The 20670-nt window shown below is 39.9% G+C and overlaps 1 protein-coding gene across 2 annotated transcripts; it reads left to right on the forward strand.

The window, feature by feature from the left end:
* Positions 1-2950: 2950 nt before the first annotated feature.
* LOC109875274 (AP-3 complex subunit sigma-1) lies at positions 2951-20306 on the forward strand. 2 transcript variants are annotated; one of them, XM_020467575.2, is made up of 7 exons: positions 2951-3365; positions 9126-9217; positions 12322-12433; positions 12620-12691; positions 13497-13604; positions 15799-15840; positions 19570-20306. In XM_020467575.2, the coding sequence occupies exons 1-6, from the start codon at positions 3297-3299 to the stop codon at positions 15832-15834; spliced, it is 489 nt and encodes a 162-aa protein (XP_020323164.1). In that variant the 5' UTR covers positions 2951-3296; the 3' UTR covers positions 15835-15840; positions 19570-20306. The 2 variants fall into 2 exon arrangements, with proteins under 2 accessions (XP_020323164.1, XP_020323155.1); XM_020467566.2 differs by lacking the exon at positions 15799-15840 and having other exon boundaries at positions 3087-3365.
* The last annotated feature ends 364 nt before the right edge of the window (positions 20307-20670 follow it).

A 20670-nucleotide genomic window follows, 5' to 3' on the forward strand; every position in this document is an offset into this window, starting at 1 on the left:
CTTCTTGGTCAAATAGCCCTTCCACCGCCTGGAGGTGTGTTTTGGGTCATTGTCCTGTTGAAAAACAAATGATAGTCCCACTAAGCGCAAACCAGATGGGATGGTGTATCGCTACAGAATGGTGTGGTAGCCATGCTGGTTGTGTGCCTTGAATTCTAAATTAATCATTGACCGTGTCACAAGCAAAGCATCCCCACACCTTCTCCTCAATTCTTCACAGTGGGAACTACACATGCTGAGATCATCCGTTCACCTACTCTGCGTCTCACAAAGACATGACGGTTGGAACCAAACATCTCAAATTTGGACTCATCAGACCAATGTACAGATTTCCACCGGTCTAATGTCCATTGCTCGTGTTTCTTGACCCAAGAAAGTCTATTCTGCTTATTGGTGTCCTTTAGTACTGGTTTCTTTGCAGCAATTTGACCATGAAGCTACAGGTAGCCAAGTGGTTATAGTGTCGGGCCAGTAACCGAAAGGTTGCTAGATTGAATCCTGGGCTGACAAGGTAAAAATATGTTGTTCTGCCCCTGAACAAGGCAGTTAACCCACTGTTCCTAGGCTGCCATTGTAAATAAGAATTTGTTCTTAACCGACTTGCCTAGTTAAATAAAAATAAATGAAGGCCTGATTCACACAGTCTCCTCTGAACAGTTGATGCTGAGATGTGTCTGTTACTTGAATTCTGTGAAGCAATTATTTGGGGTGCAGTTACCTCTAATGAACTTATCCTCTGCAGAAAAGGCAACTCTGGGTCTTCCTTTCCTGTGGCGGTCTTCATGAGAGCCAGTTTCATCATAGCGCTTGATGGTTTTTGTGACTGCACTTGAAGAAAAAGTTATTGAAATTTTACTCATTGACTGACGTTCATGTCTTAAAGTAATGATGGACTGTTGTTTTTCATTGCTTATCTGAGCTGTTCTTGCCATAATATGGACTTGGTCTTTTACCAAATAGGGCTATCTTCTGTATACCACCCCTACCGTGTCACAACACAACTGAATGCTCAAACTCATTAAGAAGGAATGAAATTCCACAAATGTCCTTTTAACAAGGCACACCTGTTAATTGAAATGCATTCCAGGTGACTATCTCATGAAGCTGGTTGAGAGAATGCTAAGAGTGTGCAAAGCTGTCATCAAGGCAAAGGGTGGCTACTTTTAAGAATCTCAAATATAAAATATATTTAGATTTCTTTAACACTTTTTTGGTTACTACATGATTCCATTATTTTATAGTTTTGATGTCTTCACTTTTATTCTACAATGTAGAAAATAGTAAACATTTAGAAAAACCCTTGAATGAGTAGTTGTGTCCAAACTTTTGACTGATTACTGTATATATATATATATAACTTTTTTTGTTAAACAAACTCTGTCTGCCGACTCTTAGCAAACTTTTGGAAATAAATGGTGTTTGACCAGATGTAATGCTATTTCTCTGTAAATAAATAAACAACAGACTTTCAGCATGCTTATAGAGAAGGGCACTCAACATGTACTGCACTGACACAAATGACTGATGATTGGTTTAAAGAAGTTGATAATTGTCACCCCCTGATCTGTTTCACCTGTCTTTGTGATTGTCTCCACCCCCCCCCCCCCAAGTGTCGCCCATCCTCCCCATTATCCCCTGTGTATTTATACCTAGGTTCTCTATTTGTCTGTTGCCAGTTCGTCTTATTTGTTTAAGTCAACCAGCATTGTGTGTCTCAGCTCCTGCTTTTTCCAGTCTCTCTCTTTTCTCGCACTCCTGGTTTTGACCTTGTCCTGACTCAGAGTCCACCTGCCTGACCCATCTGCCTGCCCCCGAGCCTGCCTGCTGACCTATGCCTGACCCCGAGCCTGCCTGCTGACCTATGCCTGACCCCGAGCCTGCCTGCTGACCTATGCCTGACCCCGAGCCTGCCTGCTGACCTATGCCTTTGCCCCCCTCTGGATTAGTGACCTCTGCCTCACCCTGAGCCTGCCTGCGGCCCGGTACCATTGCCCTCTGGTTTACTGACACCTGCTTTGACCTGTCTATTGCCTGCTCCTATTGGAATATTAAACAATTGTTTATTCGTCATGGTCTGCATCTGGGTCTTACCTTCATACCTGATTTTTTTATTTTACCTTTATTTAACCAGGCAAGTCAGTTAAGAACAAATTCTTATTTTCAATGACGGCCTAGGAACAGTGGGTTAAATGCATGTTCAGGGGCAGAACAATAGATTTGTACCTTGTCAGCTCAGGGGTTTGAACTTGCAACCTTCCGGTTACTAGTCCAACGCTCTAACCACTAACCAACAACAATGTTGTTGATCCTTCCTCAGTTTTCTCATATCACAGCCATTAAACTCTGTAATTGTTCTAAAGTCACCATTGGCGTCATTGTGAAATCCCTGAGCGGTTTCCTTACTCTCTGGCAACTGAGTTAGAAAGGAAACCTGTATCTTTGTAGTGACTGGGTGTATTGATACACCATCCAAAGTGTAATTAATAACTTCACCATGCTCAAAAGGATATTCAAAGTCTGCTTCTTTCTTTTTATCCATCTAACAATAGGGGCCCTTCTTTGCACAGTATTACTAAACCTGCCATGTCTTTGTGGTTGAATCTGTGTTTGAAATTCACTGCTCGACTGAGGGACCTTTCAGATAATTGTATGTGTGGGGTACAGAGATGAGATAGGATTTAAAAAAATAATTTTCTAAAATATTATTGCACAAGAGTGAGTACATGCAATTTATTATGTGACTTGTTAAGCTTTTTTAGCTTCAGAACATATTTTGTCTTGCCATACATAGCAAAGGAGTTGAATACTTATTGACTCAAGAAATTTAAGCTTTTCATTTTTAATTAACTTGTAAAACTTAGGAAAAACAGAATTCTAATTTGACGTCATTGGTTATTGTGTGTAGGTCAGTGACAAAAAATATAAACGTAATCCATTTTAAATTCAGGCTATAACACAACAAAATGTGGGAAAAAACAAGAGTGTGAATGCTTTCTGAAAGCATTGTAGGTGTTAGATGTTCATTTTTTACTGGTCCAATGAAACGTTTGCCATCATAGTTTGACCCACCGCGGCTGCTGTAGTTACAAGAATATGAATGGTTTGACGTGGAGTGTGGTTATTTCCGCAAAATCTGGATGGAGAAATGGCATGTTGTTAGCCTGCTAACCGTAATTTGAGCTAGATTGAGACGGATTAGAGTCGGTTCCCAGGTAGACTGGGTCGGTACTGGAGTGTTGACAACAGTCATTTATAGACTGATCAAATTGTTTCTTCCCCTCATAAAACTGAGCATCATGATTAAAGCCATACTAATATTCAACAACCATGGGAAACCTCGGCTTTCTAAATTCTACGAGCATTACGTGAGTATGCAATGAATTGTTTCGAATCTGCTGTAGCTAGCTTGCATGCATATAACAATGTTAGTTTATCTAGCTAGCTCTATTTCTGGCTAATTAATTGCACAATTATTATTGCAAACAAACAAGGTTAAGTAGCTAACGTTATACTGGTTTATGTGGTGTAATGTGAGACTTTACTGGTTTGTTTACGTGGGTAGCTATGTCATTGATCTTGGGATATGCTATATCAGACAGAGCAACATTGTTATTTTAATAATTAAGCATGTGTCGGAATAGCTATCGTTTTACACACACAGGCTAGCTACTGGATTGGGGATGTTCATGTCTCCTCACAGTCTCGTGCACTGATCACTGAGTAAAACATGTTGAGTGTTCGTTCTGTCCGTCCAAAATGCTTTACGTCACATGACACGCCGATGTTCACGTTATTGACTTGTGCTCCTGCCTATCAATCAATTAATTCCTCATCAAAATTGTTGCTGTTTTTCTTCTAAAAACTGAACATGTATTACTCGTCACAGGCTAGTAGACAAGGGGACCGACTAGCTAACCATGTAGAGTCTGATAAATGAACAGTGGTGTAAAATTACTTTTAATGTACTACTTAAGTCATTTTTTGGGGCATCTTTACTATTAATATTTTGATAACTTTTACTTCACTACATTCCTAAAGAAAATGATGCACTGTTTACTCCATATATTGTCCCTGACACCCAAAAGGAATGTTTAGCAGGACAGAAAATTGTCTAATTCACACTTATCAAGAGAACATCCCTGGTCATCCCGACTGCGTCTGATCTGGCAGACTCACTAAGCACATGCTTCATATGTGAATGATGTCTGAGAGTTGGAGCATGCCCCTTGCTATCTGTAAATAAATGAAAACTAGAAAATGTCTATGGTTTTCCTAATATAAGGAATTTGAAATGATTTATACTTTTGATACTTAAGTGCATTTAAAACCAAATACTTTTATACTTTTACTCAAGTAGTTTTTTACTGGGTGACTTTGACTTGAGTCATTTTCTATTTACAGTACTTATCTTTACTTTTACTCAAGTATGACAAAAAAAAATTCTCCACCACTGTAGATTAATGAAGGCAACCCTGGGGTGGCAGGCACCATGCTCTACCACCTTAGCAACACAGGACTTTACAAAAGGCTATAATCTTTAAATGTTGTTATAGATAAACTAATTCCCAAGCGTAGCTAAGGGGCAATTCCACAGTAACATAATTGCACTGAGACTACGATTTTTCACTTAAAATGTTTGACAAACAAAAACCATTGATTTCAAAGTTTAAAAACTAAATATCTCTATACACAATGACTACTTTTAACAATTTTACACATTCACTGGAATAACTGCGCGGGTGGAAAGTTTGGTAAAAGAATTTCTGTAAAATCTCCCTCAGTTTGTTTTCCACGTTTTCCCAAAACTCTGAATACAGCACATTCGGAAAATATTCAGACCCCTTGACATTTCACATTTTTTGCTACGTTACAGCCTTATTCTAAAATGGATGAAATTGTTCCCCCCCCCCTCAAATCTACACACATTACCCCATAATGACAAAGCAGAATTTCTTTGCAAATTTCTTTAAAAATAATATATATATATGTATATCTATCACATTTACATAACTATTCAGACCCTTTAATCAGTACTTCGTTGAATCACCTTTGGCAGCAATTACAGCCTCCAGTATTATTGGGCCTCATGCTACAAGCTTGGCACGCCTGTGTTTGGGGAGTTTCTCCTATTCTTCTCTGCAGATTCTCTCAAGCTCTGTCAGGTTGCCTGGGGAGTGTCGCTGCACAGCTATTTTCAGGTCTCTCCAGAGATGTTCGATCGGGTTCAAGTCCGGGCCTTCGCTGGTTCACTCAAGGACTTTCAGAGATTTGTCCTGAAGCCACTCATGCGTTGTCTTGGCTGTGTGCTTAGGGTCGATGTCTTGTTGGAAAGTGAACCTTCGCCCCAGTCTGAGGTCCTGAGCACTCTGGAGAAGGTTTTCATCAAGGACGTCTCTGTACTTTGCTCTGTTCATCTTTCCCTTGATCCTGACTAGTCTCCCAGTCCCTGCCGCTGAAAAACATCCCCACAGCATGATGCTGCCACCACCATACTTCACCGTAGGGGTGGTACCAGGTTTCCTCCAGATGTGATGCTTGGCATTCAGGCAAAATAGTTCAATCTTGGTTTCATCAGACCAGAGAAACTTGTTTCTCATGGTCTGAGAGTCTTTAGTTGCATTTTGGCAAACTCCAAGCGAGTTGTTGTGCCTTTTTACTGAGGAGTGGCTTCTGTCTGGCCACTTTACCATAAAGGCCAGATTGGTGGAGTGCTGCAGAGATGGTTATCCTTCTGGAAGGTTCTCCTATCTCCACAGAGAAACTCTGGAACTCTGTCAGAGTGACCATCAGGTTCTTGGTCACCTCCCTGACCAAGGCCCTTCTCCCCCGATTGTTCAGTTTGGTCAGACGGCCAGCTCTATAACGAGTCTTGGTGGTTCCAAACTTCTTCCATTTTAAGAATGATGGAGACCACTGTGTTCCCGGGGACCTTCAATGCTAGAGAAATGTTTTGGTACCTTTCCCCAGATCTGTTTCTCGAGACACAATCCTGTCTAAGAGCTCTACGGACAATTCCTTTGACCTCTTGGCTTGGTTTTTGCTCTGACATGCACTGTCAACTGTGGGACCTTCTATAGACAAGTGTATGCATTTGCAAATCATGTCCAATCAATTTAATTTACACATCTGAAGCAATCATAAACTTGTATTTTTCACAAGTTTGGATATTAAAGTACAGCACAGTCAAGGACTGTTTGGCTGCAATTAGACTCGGGTCTTCTTTGGTATGACACTATAAGCTTGGCACAACTGTCAACTGTTGGATCTTATATAGACCGGTGTGTGTGCCTTTCCAAATCATGTCAAATCAATTGAATTGACCACAGAAGGACTCCCAAGTTGTAGGAACATTTCAAGGATGATCATTGGAAACAGAATGAGCTCAATTTAGAGTCACAAAGCAAAGGGTCTGAATACTTACAGTACCAGTCAAAAGTTTGGACACACCTGCTCATTCTAGGGTTCTTCTTTATTTTAAAAATATTTTCTACTTTGTAGAATAATAGTGAAGACATCAACACTTTGAAATAACACATATGGAATCATGTAGTAAGCAAAAAAAAAGTGTTAAAATATATTTGTTTATTTGAGATTTTTCAAAGTAGCCACCTTTTGCCTTGACAGCTTTGCACACGCTTAGCATTCTCTCAACCAGCTTCGTGATGTAGTCACCTGGAATGCATTTCAATAACAGGTGTGCCTTGTTAATTTGTGGATTTTCTTTCCTCCTTAATGCATTTTAGCCAATCAGTTGTGACAAGGTAGGTGTGGTATACAGAAGATAGCCCTATTTGTAAAAGACCAAGTCCATATTATGGCAAGAACGGCTCAAATAAGCAAAGAGAAACGACAGTCCATCGTTTCTTTCAGACATGATGGTCAGTCAATACAGAACATTTCAAGTGCATTTGCCAAAAACCATCAAGCGCTATGATGAAACTGGCTCTCATGAGGACCGCCACAGGAAAGGAAGACCCAGTGTTACCTCTGCTGCAGAGGATAAATCCATTAGTTACCAGCCTCCGATTGCAGCCCAATAAATAAATGCTTCACAGAGTTCAAGTAAGACACATCTCAGCATCAATTGCGTGAATCAGTTCTTCATGGTCGAATGGCTGCAAAGAAACCACTACTAAAGACACCAATTAGAATAAGAGACTTGCTTGGGCCAAGAAACACGAGCAATGGATATTAGACCGGTGGAAATCTGTCCTTTGGTCTGATGAGTCCAAATTTGAGATTTTTGGTTCCAACCGTGTCTTTGTGAGACGCAGAGAAGGTGAACCGATAATCTTCGCATGTGTGGTTCCCACTATGGAGGAGAGGTGTGGGGGTGCTTTGCTTGTGACACTGTCAGTGATTTATTTAGAATTCAAGGCACAGTTAACCAGTCTGGCTACCACACCATTCAGCAGTGATACGCCATCCCATCTGGTTTGCGCTTAGTGGAACTATCATTTGTTTTTCAACATGACAATGACCCAAAACACACCTCCAGGCTGTGTAAGGGCTATTTGACCCAGAAGGAGATTGATTGTGCTGCATCAGATGACCTGGCCTCCACAATAACCCAACCTCAACCCAATTGCGTTGGTTTGGGATGAGTTTGACTGCAAAGTAAAGGAAAAGCAGCCAAAAAGTGTTCGGCATATGTGGGAACTCCTTCAAGACTGTTGGAATAGCATTCCTCATGAAGCTGGTTGAGAGAATGCCAGTGAGTGTTCAAAGCTGTCATCAAGGCAAAGGGTGGCTACTTTGAAGAATCTAAAATATATTTTGATTTGTTTAACTCTTTATTTTTGTTTGGTTACTACATGATTACGTGTGTTATTTAAAGTTTGTCTTCTAATGACTGGTACTGTATGTAAATAAGGTCTTTATGTTTTACATTTTTAATGCATTTGCAAAAATGTCTAATAACCTGTTTGCTTTGTCATGTCATTGTGTGTAGATTGATGAGGAGCATTTATTTAATACATTTTAGAATAAGGCTGTAATGTAAACCATGTGGAAATAGTCAAGGGGTCTGAATACTTTCCGAATGCACTGCTCATATGAAATGTGTAAAACAGTATGTAAACATGATTAAAGTGACCAGTGTTCCATGTCTATGTACATAGGGCAGCAAATTGCAGCTACTGATGGTGAGGATTCTTTCAGTCAGTCACTTGCATGAACACAAAACAGTTATTAGAAAAGCACATGAATAGAACACAGAAATGTAGTTATTAGAAAAGCACATGAATAGAACACAGAAATGTAGTTATTAGAAAAGCACATGAATAGAACACAGAAATGTAGTTATTAGAAAAGCACATGAATAGAACACAGAAATGTAGTTATTAGAAAAGCACATGAATAGAACACAGAAATGTAGTTATTAGAAAAGCACATGAATAGAACACAGAAATGTAGTTATTAGAAAAGCACATGAATAGAACACAGAAATGTAGTTATTAGAAAAGCACATGAATAGAACACAGAAATGTAGTTATTAGAAAAGCACATGAATAGAACACAGAAATGTAGTTATTAGAAAAGCACAAACATGGGTCCTTTCACATGGAAATTACCTACATTTTTTTTAAATGTAATTTTGGAAAGTGTTTTTTTTCTCACATATTTCAACAACGGGAGAGTTGCTCAAAAAACAAAAATAATATTGACAGCGTACTGTATATGCTACTGTGCATTATGGCCCTTTTCTTTTTCTAGAGCGAGGAGAGTGTGTGTCTAGATGTTTAGTAGAGTGAAGAGTAGGTTTATGAGATATTATGCTAGACCAGAGTCTCTGTGCTTGCATTGGCATGGAGAGCTCTCTGCTATGGCCTCTCCCCCTAGTCTCATGCTTCATATCACTTGACTCATTTCACATGATCACTTGAAGGCATTTCCTTTCACTGCAATGACCTGACTTACACATATTTCAGAGAGAACATTTGCAAGAATATGTGGACACTGGAGAGAGTATGCAGTGAATGTCCTGCCACTTCTTTTAGGTTATGAGTGTGGAAAAAGGCCATTTGGATAGTTTTAAGCATAAATGTTGTGAAGACCTGTACCAAAAGCTTTACAATTTGGTTTTCCCATGCACACTGACTGTATTTGTAATTTATGTTCCACAGAACGAAGACACGGAACAACAAATCATCAGAGAAACATTTCATCTGGTGTCCAAAAGAGATGAGAACGTCTGCAATTTTCTAGAAGGTGGAATGTAAGAGAATTCTTTTAAGACGTCAAGCTGCACTGGAGTACTGAAATCCATAAGTGTTAAGCTGAAGCGTTGTCTTAACACTTCCTGATCATGTCACAATGAAATACGTATCCTTTCAATTCTATGTAGACAAATTCAAACATTTGAGCTGATGATGTGGGCTACTCTACCTCAATGTTCCACGAGTAGAATCCGCTTTCCACGAGGCAACAGCTCATGACAAATTTCACTGCATGGGAGAGCTAAGGGAGAAAGAGGGAACCTATCAGATGGTGACCAGCAGGGGAGAGATCAATTGGATCATTATGAATAGTTGAATATTCATTCGTCATTCATGAAGCAGTCCCAGGTGTTAGGCCATTGCATTGTGGAACCACCTCTCATTCAACAGAGACTAATAGAACTGGGGTGTATTCATTAGTGCACACCAGTAGTAAAATGTTTGGCAACAAACTTATTAGGCAAGTTCAGGTTAGTCTCCCTAGAGATCTGCCCATTTACTTATGTTTGGTTCCTAGTGAATACAACCCTGGGATCCCTGGTATCCCTGGTATATGATGCTACAGTTTAGTCTCATCAACAAATATGATGTTGCTCAAGCAGCTTGACCTTCGACACAGACTCAGGTCAACATGCTTTTATCAGGCCAACGATTGGTCAAGGCTTCTGTCCTTGGCCTGGACTTAAAGGAAAACTCCACCCCAAAACTATCCTTTTGATATTTGTTTCATTAGTCCATTGCTGATATAATAATGAATGTTGCATCATATGCTGCTAAATGCATCAAACGGGCCAGATTGTTTTTGTCCAACAGATTTACAGGACCAAGTGGCTAGTGCAGGTTAAAGGAAAATGCCACCCAAAAACTATTCATTGTTATGTTTCATTAGTCCATTATTGATATAGTCCCAAAATGTTTTGCCTGTCAGCAATCAAGTTTCAGATATGTAATACGCAAATATATCATCATTACGGGCCATATTTCTGTATTTTGAAAGTTACATATCTTAAACTTGATTGCTGACATGCACATTTTTGGGGGACTATATCAATAATGTACTAATGAAATAAATATCAAAGGATATTTTTTTGTTGGCATATTTCTTTAAACTTTTAACAACGTCTGGATATTCAAATGCTGTATTGTGAATGCAGCTCCTGACCCGGTTACTTGTTCATAAAACCAACATGTTTGGCTGTGTTTCATGTCATTGAATGTGTGTATTGAGTAGGGTTGCACATTTTGGGTAATATTCACAAGTGGAAACCTTCTGTGGGAATTAACGGAAATATATGTAAACGAATATTAATACCATTCAATGTAGATGTTTTTTGCATTGGATATATTTACCATATCATATGGAGACAGAAACATAAACATTTTACCTCATCATAAGTAGACATAATTGCAAATGAGTAAATCCTTCCAATAGAAACAAAACTATTTAGTTACGAATTGAACTTTAATTAAATGAGTTGACTCTTCCCATGGGATGATTCCACTGAACAATAATAAGGAAATATTGAATGATCCATCGCATCTCCCAAAAACATTTAAACTATACATCTGTAAAATGATAGTCTAGAAACTAAAGCTTTGGTTGACTTCCTCTCAGGCTTCAATGTCCACCTCTTGAACATCAGTCTCTGAGGCCTCATCTTCACTGTCACTTTCCAACCTTGTTGAGGATGGCTTATCAGGCTCAAAAAGCCTCAAATATGCTTGGATGGTCACCAGTTTTTCAACCTGTGTATTGATCAGCCTGTTGCGTGCTTTGGTGTGTGTGTTCCCAAACAAGGACCAGTTGCGCTCTGAGGCGGCTGATGTTGATGGGATTTGGAGGATGATGAAGGCAACAGGGGAAAGAGTCTCAGATCCACAAAGTCCCTTCCACCAGTTGGCTGATGAGATATGTTGGCACGACTGCCATATTGCATCTCCACCCCAAAGCCCTTGCTTGGAAGTGTACTTCGCCAGGCTGCCAAGAACCTCATCCAGGCCAAGGTGGCGAGACCCAGTAGTGATGGCACCATAGGCCTTGTTGATCTCTGTACCAGACATGATGCTCTTGCCAGCATACTTGGGCTCCAACATGTACGCTGCATTGTGTAAAGGCTTCAGGCAGAAGTCTTCATGCTTTTTGATGCATTTCAGAACTGCAGTTTCCCCTGCTTGGAGCAACAGAGAAGTGGGCAGGGCAGGATGGACTTCTTCTCTTTCATCTGCAAGCAGAGTCGGAACATCAGACAGGATGTCGTTGTCTCCCTCAATCTGTGCAATGGCTACTGCTATCAGTTTCAGGCTGCTTTACCACTCTCCCAAAATACATCATCCAGGAGAATCCTCTTGATGGGGCTGTCCATATCGGCAGACTGTGATATGGCCATTTCTTGGAGAGACTCCTTCCCCTCCAGGAGACTGTCAAACATTTTTTATATATATATATATTTTTTTACTTTTATTTATCTAGGCAGGTCAGTTAAGAACAAATTCTTATTTACAATGACGGCTTAGGAACAGTGGGTTAACTGCCTTTTTCAGGGGCAGAAGGACAGACTTCTTGTCAGCTCGGGGATCCGAACTAGCAACCTTTTGGTTACTGGCCCAATGCTCTAACCACTAGGCTACCTGTGGGCTCAATAGCCTAGTGGGTAAATAGTGTGAGCTCAATAGCAACTCATTAGTGTGCAAGATCTTGAGAATAAGCTTTATATGTGATGGAAGAATACACTGTGTGTGCATGCAGAGGGTTGCAATTCCATGCAGAGGGATAGTTGAATCAAAATATGCCACAAGACCTAGAATTGCTTTGTGTATCCCACAAAAAAAGATACACTTAACTTTTTTTTGATGAATTTTAGAAAAATTCCCCAAATTCCAGGGCTTAACTTCCCATGGAAAGTTTCTGTGAAAATGTCGGAAATTTACCAGAAAGTTTCCAACCCTTTTGTAACCCTAGTATTGCGTAATAAACATCACACTGACTGGTGTTTCATTAATGATCATTGTGCTGACAACTATCCCATGTATGTATTGGTGCACTAATGAATACACCCCGTTCAGAGAACTTTTCGACTGTCCCCTCGTTTTGTTTTTGTGTCAGGTTGATTGGTGGATCAGAGAACAGGCTCATCTACAGACACTATGCCACGCTCTACTTTGTATTCTGCGTCGATTCCTCTGAGAGCGAGCTTGGCATTCTAGACCTTATCCAGGTAATGTTTCTCAAGTCTTGGGGGGGGGGGGGGGGGGGTCGTTTTTTGTTGTCGAACTATGAACATTTGGTACCACCATCTTAGACTGGCTTGTTGTTGGTGGACGTGTCATTGATGGAGTAAAACTATGGCCAACTTAACTCAGTAGATTATTACTGTTCAGTGAATGTGATTGTCTCTCCACAGGTGTTTGTGGAAACATTGGACAAATGCTTCGAGAATGTCTGTGAACTTGACTTAATTTTCCACGTGGACAAGGTACAACCTATTGTATCAACCATATTCTAGCAATGCGCTGTTCATTGTAATATGTCCTATATCAGAGACAGTTAAATGTTCACAGTGAATGTATGACTCCCCATAGACACCGACTGTGCCATTGTGTAATTAATTTGCTATAAGACTGTCTAGGTGAATTGATCTCCCCTGTGATAACGCTCGGTCCTGCTGGCTCGTCATTTCTAGCCACGTCTGTTGCAGCGAAGCAGAATATTGTGTTACTTTCTGCACAGGTTGCCTCATTTCACGCAGAAAGATTCCATTGATATTCATGTGTACACAGGGTAATATGAGCAAAGAGAAAGCAAGATAATTGTGACAGCAGTAGTCTATAACCTAGTCTGGGAAAACCCAGACTGAGGGCTACGCCATTGGTGTATGCAGGAACATTGTTAATGACCAAAGCAACCTATCTGCCTTGAGGAAACGAAGCAATCTACATAAAACAAACAAATTATAAATGGGACTTGGTGTGATTTATGTTTGCATATTGAATGTTTTTACATGAGATGAGGTTGCATGTGTATATCTCTCATCAGGTCATCCGTTTTCAAGGGTGCTACGTCTCCTGTTCACATTTGTTTAGCCTCTTCAATATCAAACAATAATAAATATCCATTTTAATTGTCTAAGAAAATAATTCCTCTTTGAAATAGAACCTGTAGGTTTCAAAGGCACACAGAAAAAGCCCCCCCCCAAGAAAAAACATTTGGGTCACAGCAATTTAATGTTTTCTCAGTCAGAGCATAACCTGTTAATAGATCACCTTCTATTAAACCTGTAGGTCCACAATATACTGGCAGAGATGGTGATGGGGGGGATGGTGCTGGAGACCAACATGAATGAGATCATCATACAGGTGGACGCCCAAAACAAAATGGAGAAATCGGAGGTAAGAGTACTTCTCTAGGACTTCCTATACTCCGGGTACATGCAGGCATGTGTGTATGCTGGACCCTGCATGTCCTTCTTGTGATGCTCTTGATAAGTATTTGTGCTCTCTGGAGCTCCACTGCTGCACCACATAGAATGCTAATTCTCTTCCAACCAACCCCCAAAGATATAATCATCATCATAAAACACCGTCTCTTCTACCGAATGTAAATGTACACATTTTCCAATGCATCTGCGTAATCTTGATCCTCAGTAATCACACACCCTCATGAGACACATTGCTCATCCCACTCTACAGACTGGAAATGTCCTGTTGGTGTATTTTGCTTTAATGTAGAGGGGATGGTAGCGTTTGGATGACTTGAATGGTTAGTTGTGGTCATTCTGATGTTAAAGTTGTCCTGAGCTGAGCTTGTTAACATCTGTGAGCTGATATCTTGTAGGTGAGTTGTCCATGATGTTAAAGCCTAGATATTGCTTTGTTCTCATGCAGCTGTTGTCACTTTTTTTCTTAATTAATTTGCAGATCTCTTTGAATATAGTCTTTACATTTCACCATTCTTTAAAACAGATTGTTTCATGGAATCATTGCCATTTGCCAATGGCAGAACAATGCCATTATGACTTAGACAAGATGTATTTTAAATTGACACACACACACACACACACACACACAAAGTTCTCTAGTTAAATAAATGAATATGAAGCGAAATATTTAAAAGCCACAAATGTATATCAGTAAGTTCTTTGAAGGAGATATTTTGTTAGGTTACGTTTGCTTGGCTGTATTGCAATGTAGTGCTACTACACAATATAAGGTAACTTGCTGTTAAGTTATTTTTGTTTCCAACATCTACAGATTTTTTACCTCACTGTAGCAATGTGGATGTGTTTAACAATTTAAACAATGCTTTGGTAACAACTTTAGGCCGTATTTTGTGGTTGATCAAATGGAATCATTATTGACATTTGAATTGTAAGCCGTGTCTTTGACTGTTCAACAAACAGATGTGCTCCGTCTTCTCCTTCTTGGACCTACCCTAGACCGCAGTGTTCCTCATAATCATTCAAACTTCAACACCAATGCTAATTCTGAGTCATAAGAATTATGTAAATTAAACCAATTCCAAGCAGTATGTACAAAAAAAAAAATACAAATTGGATTTAGTTCACTTTCACATGCTCAACCAGCTCAATGTAAAACTCAAACTGTATCTTTGAATTTGGAGATGTTGAGGCTTCTCAGGTCAGTGTCTATGAATGTGGTCTACGATAGGTCTTATCACTTTCTATTTATACTGAACAAAAATATAAACGCAACAATTTCAAAGATTTTATGGCGTTACAGTTCATATGAGGAAATCAGTCAATTGAAATAAATTCATTAGGCCCTAATCTATGGATTTCACATGACTGGGCAGGGGAGCAGCCATGGGTGGGCCTGGGGGGGTATAGGCCCCACCCACTTGGGTGCTAGGCCCAGCCAATCTGAATGAGTTTTTCCCCACACAAGGGTTTTATTACAGACAGAAATACTCCTCAGCTTCATCAGCTGTCTGGGTGGCTGGTTTCAGATGATCCTGCAGGTGAAGAAACCGGATGTGGAGGTCCTGGGCTGGCGTGGTTACTACACATGGTCTGCGGTAGTGAGGCCGTTTGGACATACTGCCAAATTCTCTAAAACGACGTTGTAGCCGGTTTATGGTAGAGAAATGAACATTCTATTATGTGGCAACAGCTCTGGTGGACATTCCTGCAGTCAGCATGCTAATATCACGCCTCCCTCAAGACATCTGTGGCATTGTGTGACAAAACTGCACATTTTAGAGTGGCCTTTTATTGTCTCCAGCACAAGGTGCACCTGGGTAATGATCATGCTGTTCAATCAGCGTCTTGATATGCCACACCTGTCAGGTGGATGGATTAGCTTGGCAAAGGAGAAATACTAACTAACAGGGGTATAAACAAATTTGTGCACAAAATCTGAGCTCAATAAGCTTTTTGTGCTTATGAAAAATGTCTGGGATATTTTATTTCTGCTCATGAAACATGGCACCGACACTTTACATGTTGTTTATATTGTTGTTCAGTGTATATATAAACTGTAATTACTTTGCTCTGCTTTAACAACATTACTCATTCCTCTTTTTCCCTGACGCTTTCTAGTTCTTTCCATTCTTCTCTCTTTACAGACGTTTATCTTTCAGTCTCCCAGACAGGACAGGTAGACACAGGTACTGCTAAATTTCCAACCAAGTACTGTAACCTCCCAAATTTACACTATACCTAGTTCTCCATGGGCCGACCACTTAATAACATCAAAACAACGTCACAAACTATCTTTTACAGCAGACCCAACAATTTATCACTGTTACTTAAAAAGAGTAATGAAACCCCATATTGCTTAGCTACTATTAAGGAAATTGGTTAACATGTTTCAATTATCATTTGAAACCTCCATGTAAGGTGACAGTAAATAGTTTTTAGGACAACAGGGACTTAATATTGGGCAGACTAGGCTTAGCCATACAGAACTGTTTGTCAGCTATACCTGCCAGAGTTAATTTATTTTTATTTTACCTGAATCAAAAAATAAACAGGTCCTATCATAGCCCAATTTAAAACATGTGTGTTAAATAAAACACAGTGTTACAAGTGAAAACATCTCCTATTCGTATGATCTACATTTTGTTGTTGTTGGTGGTGGTGATGGGCTTCTATAGCTTTACGTGGCTCAGTGCAGCCAGCAGCTACTGCAACAAAATAATCTGAATAATACATTTCAGCGGTTTCAAAAACATTGCTCCACTATTACCATTTATACTGTGGGAGTGTTGGCTCAATGAGACCATTCTGTTTTACACTGCCCTGCTTCAAGGGGGGGCAACTGTCACCTCCAGATGTAGCGCGAGAGACGTGGCAAGTATGCAAGTTTACATTTGAGTAATACGTGTAGCCGACGGTACTTTTACCAAAAGTATAGTAAGTAAGAAGAGCAGTGGAGACTCCTGAGGGGAGGACGGCTCCTAATAATGTCTGTAACGGAGCAAATGGAATGGCATCAAACACATGGAAACCATGTGTTTTGATCTATTTGATACCATTACACTGATTCCGCTCCAGCCATTACCACGAGCCCGTCCTCCCCAATTACGGTGCCACCGACCTCCTGTGGTGAGGCTGTAAGAGGTGCAATTATACTGTTCACCTGTCGGGTCTGGCTCGGTGTTTGTGTTTTGTAACCGAGGTCTCGTCTCAATTTCGCAGGTGCTGAAAATTTCAAACCACATCTCGCTAGGCTCATAGCTAGCCAAGTACAACACCGCATGTTATCTCTACTGGTCCTTGTCACCACACTCTGCTTTGCTGCCCTATAACTCTCATCAGACTGCTTTTATGACATGTAAACTACTGTTTACATACTTGAAATGTGTTTTCCCCCCTGGGTTGTGACATCAGTGTTTATTAATCAACAGACCATATCCCAAGCCAGTCATTTGGTTTTCCAGGCAGTCACAGCTCAGTGCTGACACCGTTGTAATGCCTGTTTGGGGAAACCTAACACTCGGCGTGACTGAGTACTAGACCAGAAACCTAGGCCTTTCGGCAACTGGCAAGGAGCAAGTCTAATTTATCTCCCTTGAGTTGTTACATATAGGCTATTCAGTATAATTTAGTTGACTGGCTGCCAAGGTCAGTAAAAACCCAGGGTTGTTCTCATTGAGGACAGTAGCTACTCTGTATTGTCACAACTTGAGGGCAGCAACATTTATGAAGGACACTTAAACTGACCTCGTGTTTTTAATTACAGAGGATGAAATTAGAATTCTGTGTACGTCAAGGGTTAGAACCGGTTTAGGGAACAGAACCCGGAACCTGGAATGAATGTGATCTATAATGTTCCGCAACCGAACTGTTATTTCTAAAGCATTGGAACCGGTTAATACTATAATTTTAAGTTCCGGGCAACAACAACAAAAAAATCCCCCCCCCCCCCCCAAAAAAAGCGCCTATGCAAAGTCCTCCCTCTGTCAATCTGAAACTTCGTCCAGGGAGAGACATTTCTTATTAGAAGAATGGATTTACTTTTTCATTGCTAGTTTGGGATACTATAGTTATCACATTTCACATTGGATTTATTAACCACAAAGAGGTAAGATGTGTTTTTAATTTTGGTGCCGCTCTACACTCAGAAGCTTGTTGGTCCAACGTTAAGCCAACTCTGAAGTTCAAAGACATTCAAAATACCTACATAGAAGCCGCTCCTCCGTAGGTATAATTCTTTATTTTGTTGGTCGGGAACATTGGGATGGAATAATGGGTTCTGCTCAGAACAAAACCATTGGAAAATAATTGTAGAAATGGCTAAACAACTGGTTTAAACATTTAGTGAATGCTACTGATTTAATATTTGTAACCGGTCCTATGGTAGTTGAAAAGAGATGCCTAGTTCTACTCATTTTCACAACTAGAATGTGTAGCCTAGAAGCTGATTGAATTTACATGTTTCTGACTGAAGATTCTGTGGAAGAACCGCTGCAATTTTTTTTAAAGTAATCCCTCAATCTAGGGATCAAGAAATGTTATTCATTTTTTTTTTATCTCAAATTATATTAGAAACTTTTTAAATCTTCTATTGAACAATGCTTTGAAATTCACTGCTTTAGTGTTTCTCCTCCCTCTCCTTCAGTATACCACAGAGTAGACACCCTGCTGTGTCCCAGTATTACAACAATTCCCCACATGGTACATGTCATTGGGTAATGCTGTGGAAATAACTCAACATTGAATAGCTGTCGCTTGCATCGTTTTATGTACTTTTTTAATAATCAAACATTAGCCTAGATTGAACATAGTCACCCACGTTACCAACTATTAAGTCCTTACCTTACCTTGTGAAGAGTTCCCTTCTGAGTTGTTAAAATTGTAATATATTACAGTATATCCTTGAAAAAGTTCCTAAATGTTCTAACTGGTAAACGTGTTTATTGTACTTCAGGAATGGTCATAAAAAGGTCTACGAAACTATTATGAATTCTAATAATGGTATTATATTTCACTGAGAAATATTTAAGCTGTAAGATATGTTCACATACAGATTTGTTTTTATTTATTCAACCTTTAATTAACTAGGCAAGTCAGTTAAGAGCAAATTCTTATTTACAATGACGGCCTACCCTGGCCAAACCCTCCCTTAACTCCGACGGCGTTGGGCCAATTTTGCCCCGCCATATGGGACTCCCAATCACAGCCAGTTGTGATACAGCCTTGGATCGAACCCGGGTCTGTAGTGACGCCTCTAGCACTGCGATGCAGTGCCTTAGACCGCTGCGCCACTCGGTCCCCCTCACATACAGATGTGAGTAAGCAGTAAATCTTTGTAGAGTGATTTACATTAGGCCATCTGATATTGCTCTAGTTAGTTTCCCAAGACACAGCCTATATAAGACATTTCACTTCAGTCACGTCACATGCCCAATTTATGTTTTCTAAATTCTGTAAACTTCCTATACATAACTATAGCTTCATTTCCTCCTCATATCAAAATCCATTTTTTCTGCTTTACCCAATTCTCTCCTTGCATTTGTATCCTTATCAGTCCTTAAGAATTTGTTTGGTTCACTTTTCAAGCAATGCTGCCTCTTGTCTTTTTAATAGGACATTTTAATATTTTAAGATCAATGAATGTAGCACTGTTCTCATAGTTGATTCATAATTGGCCCTGGTTGTGATGTAAATCATAAATGAACCAAATATAGCATGTGCATATGAAGCTAGGCATTTGGATGTACATTTGCACATTATGTCTGTTTTTAATAGTTGATGCTTTGCATTTTGTCTGGCGTCTGTGGTGCTGCATGTTTCGTCCTGTGCTGTTGTGTGTCCCTGTCCATTGTGAGGGTGGAGTGGTGTAAGTGTTTCTAGGGACTCTTAATTCTGTTATATTTATGTTTTGTATCTAGGCTGGTATTGCAGGAGCCCCTGCTCGCGCAGTGTCAGCCGTAAAGAACATGAACCTCCCCGAAATGCCCAGAAACATCAACATTGGAGACATCAGTATAAAAGTGCCAAACTTACCCTCCTTCAAATAACCGGCGAGACCCACCGTGCAGAAGTCGACCAATGTTTACCATGCAATTGTTTAACCAAAATCCGAACAAATACCAACTTTTCTCAAAGAGCATGAAGGTACTGTGTGAATTTCTTTGGCGTTAACTTTTTTTCTTTCTCTCCCTGGTTTTAAATGAATGTCATTGTGACTTTGTTCTGTTTGAGAAAATGAAGTATTTATTTATTCCATTCCTCGACCCTCACTGGAGGTGTGCCCTTCTGTCGTGGCTGCTACAGTATTGTAAATTCATACTTTAGTAGTGGTTTGTAAAACAAACCGAATATTCTTTATATACAGTATATGATGCACAGGAGGTTGGAGGCATCTTAATTAGAAAGGACGGGCTTGGTGGTAATGGCTGTAGCAGAATATGTGGAATGGTTTTCCATTCACTCCGTTCCAGCTATTATGAGCTGTCCTCCCCTCACCAGCCTCCACTGATATGACGATATATGCTGAAATTGTATTTCTTTGTCTTACCTGTATACACAATGGTTTAATCAAATTATCTTGTTAAAAATGTTTCTCTTGATTTAATCAGTGCATGTGTTTTTTGTTTTTTGCAACTTAATAAACTATTGAATCATTTTTTGCATATTTGGATTTTTTGTTGGCAGTTAACGGTTTCATTGTATTCAATAATATAATAGCCAGTTAAGTATGTTTGTCTGAAAGAAGAGCAAGTTGGACCACAGTTTGATCTAAGTAGGTAACATCTTATGGACATTGTCAAAGACTCCAGTCACCAAGTCATAGACTATTCTCTTTGCTATCGCACAGCAAGCGGTACTGCAGCGCATTGCCTCGGTACCAGTACCCCCTTTATATAGCCTCGTTATTTTGTGTATTTTTTTACTTAAGAAAATATTTACTAAATAAACTGAACTCTTTCTTGAGCTGCATTGTTGGTTAAGGACTACCGACAACACCTGTTGTATTCGGCGCATGTGAC

The sequence above is a fragment of the Oncorhynchus kisutch genome, linkage group LG3, assembly GCF_002021735.2.
Source record: "Oncorhynchus kisutch isolate 150728-3 linkage group LG3, Okis_V2, whole genome shotgun sequence".
Lineage (NCBI taxonomy): Eukaryota > Metazoa > Chordata > Actinopteri > Salmoniformes > Salmonidae > Oncorhynchus > Oncorhynchus kisutch.

What these genes read in the sequence shown, in the direction of transcription:
- LOC109875274 (XM_020467566.2), top strand. Translation starts at nt 3,297, where the DNA reads ATGATTAAAGCCATACTAATATTCAACAACCATGGGAAACCTCGGCTT. An exon ending in TAATTTTCCACGTGGACAAG is followed by an intron (nt 12,692 to 13,496) that starts GTACAACCTATT and finishes TTAAACCTGTAG; the next exon opens with GTCCACAATATACTGGCAGA. An exon ending in ACAAAATGGAGAAATCGGAG is followed by an intron (nt 13,605 to 19,569) that starts GTAAGAGTACTT and finishes TTTTGTATCTAG; the next exon opens with GCTGGTATTGCAGGAGCCCC.